This window comes from Gracilinanus agilis, chromosome 6, assembly GCF_016433145.1.
Source record: "Gracilinanus agilis isolate LMUSP501 chromosome 6, AgileGrace, whole genome shotgun sequence".
Taxonomy (NCBI): Eukaryota; Metazoa; Chordata; class Mammalia; order Didelphimorphia; family Didelphidae; genus Gracilinanus; species Gracilinanus agilis.
The window spans coordinates 277047742-277058949 of NC_058135.1; the positions used below are offsets into that span (position 1 = coordinate 277047742).

Below are 11208 nucleotides of genomic sequence, written 5' to 3' on the forward strand. Positions count from 1 at the left end.
ATAGAAGTCCAAGGCTCAAATTCTATCTCTGCCACCTGTTGCCAAGTTTGGAAAGATCATTTAAACAAATATAAATAGTGAAATGTCTTTTTCTATACAATTAGGCATCAAGGCTAGATGAATTGTATTAATTTGGAGTCTCCTGGCCATTAGTTTAGGTCTAATGGTTTAAGGGGGTGAAAATATATAGAAAATGGCTAACTCCTACAAGAAATGTATCAGGTTATCTGTGATTTCATCTATGATTTTTATCCTATTCACCAATGATAAATCATAGTCTTTATAATGTAAAGTGTTATGGAATAGATTGAGACACAGATTTAGGAAATATCTATTGTTAATGACACTAAAAAGTGTTAGAAATGAGAATTGCAACCATTTCACCATGAGTTTGAGACCAGTATTCTATCTACTAGGTCATTTTCCATTTAATTGTATGATAGATTGAATGAAATAATTCAGATGATTGTGTTCCTCTATTCCAGTTCTTCTTCTCTTCTGCGAATACTCTGTGAAAACTACATTGGAATTGAGGCATAGAGAAGAGAAAAAAGGGAAAAAATAAGGGAGAATTGAAATGCTAAGATTTTATTTTTAGAAAGAACAATAATCAGAAGTGTTGCAGTTGTTGAGGGAACTCACAAATTCTCTTTCTCTCAACAGAGAATAAAGATCCAATGACTCTAAGTCTGAATCAGAGTTAAGGCAATGCCAAGCCCAAATTATACAGATGTGACTGAATTTATCCTATTGGGCTTAACCAGTCGCCAAGAACTCCAGGTCATGTTTTTTGTTATATTCTTAGTTGTTTATGTTATTACTCTGGTTGGGAATATTGGCATGATTATGCTCATCAGCATCAGTCCTCAGCTCCAGAGTCCCATGTACTTCTTTCTAAGTCACTTGTCTTTTGTGGATGTCTGGTTCTCCTCCAATGTTACCCCAAAGATGCTGGAAAACTTATTATCCAAGACAAAAACCATTTCTTATGTTGGGTGCTTAATACAGTGTTATTTTTTTATTGCTCTTGTCCATGTAGAAGTCTATATCCTAGCTGTGATGGCCTTTGATCGATTTATGGCCATCTGTAACCCTCTGCTTTATGGGAGCAAAATGTCAAGGACAGTTTGCATTCGGTTAATCTCGGTGCCTTATGTTTATGGCTTCTCTGTGAGCCTCATTTGTACCTTGTGGACGTATGGGTTATACTTCTGTGGAAACTTTGAAATCAACCACTTCTATTGCGCAGATCCACCACTCATCAAGATAGCCTGTGGAGGCATCCATATCAAGGAATATACCATGATTGTCATTGCAGGAATTAATTTCACATACTCTTTGTCTGTCGTTCTGATCTCTTACACATTCATCGTGGTGGCAATTCTCCGCATGCGCTCTGCTGAGGGGAGAAAGAAGGCTTTCTCCACTTGTGGCTCTCACCTCACAGCTGTCACAATGTTTTATGGCACTCTTATTTTCATGTATCTCAGGCGCCCCACAGAGGAGTCTGTAGAGCAGGGGAAAATGGTGGCTGTGTTTTATACCACAATCATTCCTATGTTGAATCCCATGATCTATAGTCTAAGGAACAAGGATGTAAAAGAAGCAATGAACAAAGCTATTCAGAGGTCTTGTTTTATGAAATGATAAATAGTATCCTTTGTCTTCAAACATGAAAACATCAATACTTTCATCATAGAATATTCGACTTTTAAGGGATGCCAAATATAATCAAGTCTAATACTCATACAATCAAAAATCATTGCCACAATATTCCTGATAACATATTTATATACATATATATCATTATATATAATATATGTAATAATATATAATCATAGACTTGGAGGCATCTGGTTTGGACATTAGCTAGAGCACTGGACCTAGAATCTGGAAGTCCTGAATTCAGTTCTCACCTCAGAATTTTAAGAGCTATGTGATGCTAGAAAAGACATATAAACTCTCTTTGCCTCAAACTTCTTTATTGCAAAGTAGTGATAATAATATCACTTCACAGAATTGTTGCAAGCATCCAATGAAAGAATAAAGAACAATTAGCATAATGCCTGAAATATAATAAGCAGTACATGATGGTAACTTCTTGTTATGGTTAGTGTTCTTAAAGACTCATTTCAAATGCTACTGTGTACAGAAGGACATTTATAATCTTTCTCTCTAAACTTGATTTCCAACTGCTGTCTGATCTTATATTTCCTTCATTAAAATATTATTGTAATGAATAAAAAATTCATTAAAATATAAACTACTTCAAGGCAAGAACTTTGTATAAGCAGTGGTGAACAGTGTCCCTAGTATCTGTTAAAATATATAGGCAACACAAGTGCCCCAAATACTTCCCCCAGGGGCAACTCCACTCTCAGTTTTTACAGGTCCTTAACCATCTTTATTTAGTCTTCTTCAATGACCCATATCTATGAATGGATGTAGAAAGGGATGAGCATCTGCTCCTTCATCTTTGATAATCCTCAGTGGAGTTTTCTAACCCCTTCAGAAAAGAATGCACAATTTATCTGAAAACAATGTTAAATTACACACACTCCTTTGAAAATGAACAATTCATAGTCAGAAAGTGGACTCTGTATCTTATTGTTTCTATTTTCTGCCTTTTGCTACCATAATCTCATTTGTTAATTAGGAAAAATCAAAAGAATATTGTAAGTCTCTCCCTCCACCAATTAATTTTGCTATGAAATTCTATTTCTAAATACTTTTGAGCTAAGCCCCATCATTTCATTAATTGACCTCTCCATGGTGATTTTCATTCCTAATTTATGAAAAAGTTGATCATTCAGGTAGTCCAGGTAATAGTGCCAGACCTGGAGTTTGCAAGACCTGAGTTCAAAACACACTTCCAAAGAATAGAGGTAATATTAATACCTACCTCTTAGGTTTGTTACGGCAATTGAATGAGAAAATATTTGCAAAGTACTTCATACATTAACTGGCACATGGTGATAAATACTTGAGAACACCAGTCCATCAGAAGCTTACGTTAAATTAAGGGAAAATAATAATCAATGATAATTGAAAAAGAATGGGGACTAAAAATGTCATACTTGGGTATTTGTGGCTGTCCAGTGATATGGAAATTATAGAGTAAATCTGGAACAGGGTAGAGAAGAGAATGAAGACAGGCCAGTATTGGTCCCTTCACAAAATTAGGAAGATACATCCCAATGAGAGAATCAGAATACAACTTGCTAAGAGATATCTTGTGGAAGGTAAACTGTAGGGACAGTAGGCTGTTGAAGTATATAGAGGTTCTAGATGCTGAAGCAAGTTTCAGGATTAGCTAGTAGTAGAAGCGACTAGGTGTGGAAAATCATAAGAAGTCAAGAACAGAACTGGAAGGAGAAATGTGAATTTCATGAGGATAGAGGGTTTGTTCACTGAATGAGTACTACCATATTCATTTTTGGGCCATGTGCTGAAAGTGGTCAATGAGTTCTTCTCAGAAAGGAATCAAATATAGGGAGCTAATGTTTGCTTTGTGATACTCTATCCTGTGTTAATGATCCCTAGTTAGCCTATTCAACTCACCACTCCTTATTTTAGGACAAATGTTCTCCCAGTGATGTGATATGGTACAAAATTATTTAAATCCTTTCTAAGGTGAGTAAAACAAGGATTGGACACATACAATGTAGGTTTCAGTATATAGCAATATATTTATATTGATGATAAAAAGGATGGCATGATGGGTAAATCGCTAGACAACATCAGAAAGAATCAAGTTCAAATTGAGTCTCAAAATGTTGGTAACTATATATCAATTCACTAAATTCATATCTACCTAAATTTTCTAATTTGAAAAAAGGAGATAATAATAATATCCATTTCCAATGTTTGTTTTAAACTTTAAAAATGAAATAATATTTTAACATAATTGTTTTCACAACTGTAAATATAATAGCAAAACTTGGCCTTTTCCCCAAGGATTTACATTTAGATAATATCAAATTTAAAAACATTTAAAAGATTTGGCAGTTTATAAGGTGTTATCACTACCTTCATCTTAATACATAATGATAATGATGCGAAATTACTTTGTATAACCTGGTATTGGCTAAAAAATAGAGTGGTGGAACAACAAAGTAGATTAGGTATAGAATACAGACAAGTAGATAACCATAGTAATCTTTTACTTGAAAAACCAAAAGATCAAAACCTTTGGAATAAGAACTGATATTATTTGGCAAAAAATTAATAAGGAAACTGGAAGGCCATTTGGCAGTATTTAGTTAAAGACCAAAATTTCAAATTATTTATCATAATAAGATCAAAAAGGGTACATGAGTTAGCCATAAAGTGTAATATCATCATCAAATTAGAGAAGCTTGAAAAATTTTGTCTATCAGATATATGATAAATGAAAGCATTTATAACCAAATGAGAGAGACAGGATAATGAGAAGTAAAATGAATAATTTTGATCACATGAAATTAAACACTTTTTGAAGAAACAAAACTAATAAACTCAAAATTAGGTGGAAGGGGAGGTTCCAGGTTAAGATGGTGGCAGAGTAAAAAGAAGCTCTTAACCTCTCCTGACCAAAACATACAGGACTCCTCAAGGGGACATAAAAACAAGTCCAGACAAACGGAGGGACCCCACAACAGGGTGCAGCATGGAAGGTAGGTGGAATCAGAGCATTTCCATGCTATAAAGGGGTGAAACAACTCTCACTAAATTGAGGGCTGAGCAACCACCCCCCTACCCCCTCCACACACACCACCTACAATGCCAAAGCCAGCTAAAAAGAAATAGAGCAATTTTGGGGCACCCATTGAGTCACTGGCAGCTTTAGGGCCTGTTCCTGAGAGCAGCAAGATTTAGGACCCCAAAAAGCTAAGGAACACGCACAGACCCTGAGCTCAGACACGGAGCGCAGGTGCAGGTGGAGGCGCGGGCAGAGGCAGACACAGGTGTGAGCAAAGGCTCTGAAACCCTGAGTGGGGAACAAGTGCATACGGGTATACGACTGTGGAAGCAGCGCCCTGAGACTTCTAAAGGAACCTCTGGCAGAGGACCAAGCAAGGGGGTCCACCAGGGGGCTTGACCTTGAGAAAAACCAGACCTCAGACCTCAGGACCCAAAAGACCGCAGACAGACTCTGACCGCAAGGATAAAGCTGATAAGCTGCTGGGCTAATGATGGGGACCCAGAATCAGAAAGTTCAGAAGAGAAAGATTAACAACAAGAAAAATAAATCTTTAACTTTTACACAGAGAAAATCCACAAAACCGAGCAAACAGAGGAGGAGAACAAACAAGCATCCGGACCCTCCAAAAATAATGAAAACTGGTCACAAGCTCTTGAAGAGTTACGAAAACAACTACAAAACACTTTCCAAACAAATAAAACTGGATCTAAACAATTGGAAAGCCATTGATTGCTCATGGGTAGGACGAGCTAACATAATAAAATTGACCATTCTACCCAAATGAATTTACCTATTTAGCTCCATACCTATCAAACTACCAAAAAACTTCTTTACTGAACTAGAAAAAACTATAACAAATTTCATTTGGAATAACAAAAGATCAAGAATTTCAAGGGAAATAATGAAAAAAAATGTGAAGGAAGGGGGCCTAGCAGTACCAGATATTAAACTACACTATAAAGCAGCAGTCATCAAAACAATATGGTACTGGCTAAGAGATAGAGAGGAGGATCAGTGGAATAGACTTGAGGTAAATGACATCAGCAAGACAGTGTATGATAAACCTAAAGAGCCCAACTTTGGGGACATGAATCCACTATTTGACAAAAACTGCTGGGAAATTTGGAAAACAATTTGGGAGATATTAGGTTTAGATCAACATCTCACACCCTACACCAAGATAAATTCAGAATGGGTGAAAGACTTGAATATAAAGAGGGAAACTATAAATAAGTTAAGTGAACACAGAATAGTATACTTGTTACATCTCTGGGAAAGGAAAGACTTTAAAACCAAGCAAGAGTTAGAGAAAATTAAAAAATGCATATTAAATGGTTTTGATTATATTTAACTAAAAAGCTTTTGTACAAACAAAAACAATGTAGTCAAAATCAGAAGGGAAACAACAAATTGGGAAAAAAACTTTATAACAAAAAACTCTGACAGGGGCCTAATTACTCAAATATACAAGGAGTTAAATCAATTGTATAAAAAATCAAGCCATTCCCCAATTGATAAATGGGCAAGAGACATGAATAGGCAATTCTCAGGTAAAGAAATGAAAAGTATCAATAAGCACATGAGAAAGTGTTCTAAATCTCTAATAATTAGAGAAATGCAAATCAAAATAACTCTGAGGTATCACCTCACACCTAGCAGATTGGCTAAAATGAAAGAAGGGGAGAGTAATGAATGCTGGAGGGGATGTGACAAAATTGGGACATTAATGCATTGCTGGTGGAGTTGTGAACTGATCCAACCATTCTGGCTGGCAATTTGGAATCATGCTCAAAAGGCTATAAAAAATATCTGCCCTTTGATCCAGCCATACCATTGTTGGGTTTGTTCCCCAAAGAGAACATAAATAAACAGACTTGTATGAAAATATTTATAGCAGTGCTTTTTGTGGTGGCAAAAAACTGGAAAAGGAGGGTATGCCCTTCAATTGGGGAATGGCTGAACAAATTATGGTATATGATTGTGATGGAATACTATTGTGTTAAAAGGAATAATAAATTGGAATAATTCCAGGTGAACTGGAAAGACCTTCAGGAACTGATGCAGAGTGAAAGGAGCAGAGCCAGAAGAACACTGTACACAGAGACTGATATACTATGGTAAAATCGAATGCAATGGACTCCCGTACCAGCAGCAATGCAATGACCCAGGACAATTCTGAGGGATTTATGGAAAAGAACGCTACCCACATTCAGAGGAAGAACTGCGGGAGAGGAAACATATAAGAAAAACAACTGCTTGAACGCATGGGTCTGGGTGGACATGATTGGGATGTAGACTCGAAACTACCACACCAATGCAACTATCAACAATTTGGAAATAGGTCTTGATCAAGGACACATGACAAAACCAGTTGAAATGTGTGTTGGCCATGGGTGGGGGAAGTGAGGGGGGTGAAGGGGAAAGTAGGAGCATGAATCATGTAACCATGTTAAAAATGAATATTAATAAATGTTTAAATTTAAAAAAAGGAACCTTTAAAAAATTAGGTGGAAGGAATAAATTCAGAAAAATATAGCAAATTTATCTGACAAAGGTTTCATTTCTTAAATATATAGAGAACTGCAACAAATTTATAAGAATATGAGTAGTTTTCTAATTGATTAATTATCAATGGATATGAATAAGCAGTTATCAGAAGAAGAAATCAAAACTATCTGTAGTCATATGAAAAATGTGTTCTTAATTGCATCTGATTAAAGAAATGTGAATGAAAATAAACTTGAAGTACTACCTCATCCTGTTCAGACGGACTAATATGAGTGAAAAGGAAAATTAAAAATGTTTGAGGGAATATAGAAACATTGATACACTAATGCACTATTTGGTGGAGTTGATAACTGATTCAAACATTCCAGAGAACAATTTGAAACTATCCCCAAAGGGCTAATTGTGGATACCATAACTCAAATTAAATTTAAAAGAGTTTGCACTAACCAAACCAAAGCAACCAAGATTAGTAAAGAAATAACAAACTGAGAAAAGAAAATCTTTATAACAAGTATCTCTTACAAAAGGTTTCATTTCTCAAAAATATAGAGGACTGAGTCAAGTTTAGAGTATAATGCATTTCTCAATTGACAAGTGGGCAAAGGATAAGAATAGACAATTTTTAGATTAAGAAATTAAAAGTATCTAATTTCTCTGAAAAATATTCTGTAATTGTGTTATTATAGTTACTAAGTTTGTTTTGGAAGGTATTTTAATTCATCAATAGTAATTTTAAATGGAATTTTCATGTCTATAAATTTCATATCTATCTATTTGTTATACTTTGTAGATGATAAATAGGAATGTTGATAATTTATGTGGTTTTATTTTATATCCTGTAAGTTTTCTAAAGTTAGTTTTTTTGTTTGATTCTTTGGAGATCTCTATGTATATCATCATATTGTCTTAAAAGAGAGATAATTTTGTTCCTTGTTACCTAATTCCTTCAATTTTTTCTTCTCTTATTATTATGGCTAATATTTCTAGTATAATATTCAAGAGTAGTGGTGATAATGGGCATCCTTTCTTTACCCCAATTGTATTGGAAAGGGTTTCACTTAATTCCAAGTACAGATAATGATTTCTGGTGGTTTTTAATAGATGCCAGTTATTACTTTAAGGAAAGCTCCATTCATTCCAAAGTTTACTAATGACTTTTTTCTTTATTTATTTAGAATATTTTTCCATGGTTACATGATTCATGATTTTTCCCACCGCTCTACCCTCCCCACTCCTGGAACTGACAAGAAATTCCACTGGGTTATATATGTATCATTGTTCAAAACTCACTTCATGTTATTTATATTTGCAATAGAATGATCTTTGAACATCAAAATCTTAATCATATCCCAATAGAACCATGTGATCGATAATATGATTTTCTCCTTGATTTCAGTTCCCATAGTTCTTTCTCTGAATGTGAATAATGTTCTTTCTCATGAGTTTCTCGGGATTGTCCTGGATCATTGCATTGCTGCTAATTTAAAAATCTATTACATTCTATTGTGCTACAATGTATCAGTCTTTGTGTACAATGTTCTTCTGTTTCTGCTCCTTTTGCTCTGCATCAGTTCCTGGAGATCTTTCTAGTTCAAATAGAAATCCTCCAGTTCATCATTTCATTCAGCAAAAGAATATACCATAAATATAAGATATATTCTTATGAACAAACCACAATTTGTTCAGCCATTTCCCAATCAATAGACATCCCCTCATTTTCCAATTTTTTTTTTTGCCACCACAAAGATCATGGCTACAAATATTTTTGTACAAGTTTTTTTTTCCTTATCATCTCACTGGGATAGAAACCTAGCAGTGGTATGGCTGGATCAAAGCACAGGCATTCTTTTAAAATTCTTTGTTCATAGTTCCAAATTGTCCTCCATATTGGTTGGACCAATTCTCAACTCCACGAGCAATGTATTAGTGTCCCAATTTTGCCACATCCCCTCCAACATTTATCACTTTCCTTTGCTGCTATATTGACCAATCTGCTAGATGTAAACTGGTACCTGAGTTGTTTTAATTAGAATTTCCTTAATCCTTAATCCTAAATACCGGAGGTATTTAGAGCACTTTTTCATGCGCTTATAGTTGGTTTTGATTTCTTTATCTGAAAGTTGACTCTTCATGTCCTTTAGCCATTCGTCATTTGGGGAATGGCTTGGTTTTTTATACATTTAACTTAGTTCCTTATATATTTGGGAAATTAAACCTTTGTCAGACAGTTTTGTTATAAAAATATTCTCCCAGTTTGTTGCTTTCCTTCTAATTTTGGTTGTATTGGTTTTGTTTGTACAAAACAGTTTTAATTTGATATAATCAAAGTCATTCATTTTACATTTTGCAATGTTCTCTGTCTTTTGCTTGGTTTTAAATTCCTTCCTTTCCCACAAATCAGATAGGTATAGTATTCTATGTTCACCTAATTTAAGATTTCACTCTTTATATTTAAGTCATTTAACTCTGTTGAATTTATCTTGGTATAGGGTGTGAGATGTTGATCTATACCTGATTTTTCCCATACTGTTTTCTAATTTTTCAAACAATTTTTGCCAAATAGTGAATTCTTGTCCCCAAACCTGGGATTTGTGGGTTTATTGAACACGGGCTTGCTGAGACCATTTTGTGTTTCCTATTCCATTTGGGCAATCCTATTCATTAAGGATTTTTTGTGTGTGTGTTTGTGTGTGTGTGTGTGTGTGTGTGTGTGTGTGTGTGTGTGTGTTTCTTTTCTTTTCGCTCTTTTTTTCTTTTTTGCTTCCATCTTCATTACATCCATTCCAGTCCTTAAGGATTGTGCTGTTTCCCTGCTCTGCCACTTTGTTGCCTCAGTCACTCTGCCACTACATGGAAGTGCATTGTTTTTGTGCCCTCTTTGCTTCCAATACTTCTGCTGAAAGGTTTGACTAGACTGGTCCCCTACTCTGCTCTCTTGCTGTCTTGAGTGTTCTGCTGCTTTCTGCCTGAGATGCTCTGCTGCTATGTAGAAGTGTGTTAGTCTTATGCCAGCTTTGCTTTTTCTACCTGTTGTGAGTGGCTTAAGCTGCACCAGTCCTCAATTCTGCTATCTGTGACATTCTGAAGTTTCACTGCCTCAGACTAAGTGGAAATTCATTGTTCTTGTGTCTACTCTGCCTTTGCTATCTGCACCTAGTGGCTCAAGCTGGATTCATCCTGACCATCATTTTGTTCCCTCTGGCCCTTTTGCAGTGTGTTGGGCTGGTCTACATTCTTCCAGTTCTCACAGATGCTATGTGACCTGGGCTCCTCTCTCTTCTTATCCCAGTGAGACATTCCTCATATTTTCCTTTGTTTTGAGTCACTTTTTGTTTGTTTGTTAAGGGTTTATTTGAGGGTAATGTTTTTTATTCTATCATCTTAGCCTCCAGCATGTACCTTATAAATGTTTATTGCTTAACTATTATTATTTCTTTCATTTCTCCTTATAAGAAACACAGACAATTTTTGGAAGATACATTTAGAGACTTTCTCAATTCTTAAGGAACTGAGGAATTGTTCTTTCAAACATTACAGGCAATGAATCCCCATATTACAGAGATCTCAAATACTGCAGAATTTTAATGAATAAACTCTCCCATAAAAGAAGATTCAGCACAGTCAAAATCGTTACCTAGAATTCCCAGACTTAAAAAAACATCCAACATTTACAAACAAGGTTTTCAATAGAAGGGACCAAAGTCAATCTCCAAACATTATGAAAAATAAGTAAAAAATATGAACATTTAGTAGAATAGTCAAACTACATTGAAATTAGATTAAATTAAATTATCTCGGTCATTCTACTTCTTATTCTTTTGGTCTTAAAGATGTTTTCAATGGGTTTATAAAATTTTATTTTCTTTCCTAATATGTCACACAATTATAAAAATTATGTATTGTTCTGTTTGTGCAAAATATTAAACAAATAATAAAAGGATAGATGTTTGTTTATACTTATATCTCATTTTTAATTCCTTCAAAAAAAAGATAAGAATAGGGATCATGTAGTTGGC

General features: G+C 34.9%; 1 protein-coding gene across 1 annotated transcript; it reads left to right on the forward strand.

Annotated features, from left to right (window-relative positions):
- Positions 1–708: 708 nt before the first annotated feature.
- LOC123251754 (olfactory receptor 5M9) lies at positions 709–1647 on the forward strand. Its single transcript, XM_044681045.1, has one exon. The coding sequence runs from the start codon at positions 709–711 to the stop codon at positions 1645–1647; it is 939 nt and encodes a 312-aa protein (XP_044536980.1).
- Positions 1648–11208: the final 9561 nt, after the last annotated feature.

Bases quoted from the DNA above. Each gene is read 5' to 3' on its own strand.
- LOC123251754 (XM_044681045.1), top strand. From the start codon at position 709: ATGCCAAGCCCAAATTATACAGATGTGACTGAATTTATCCTATTGGGC.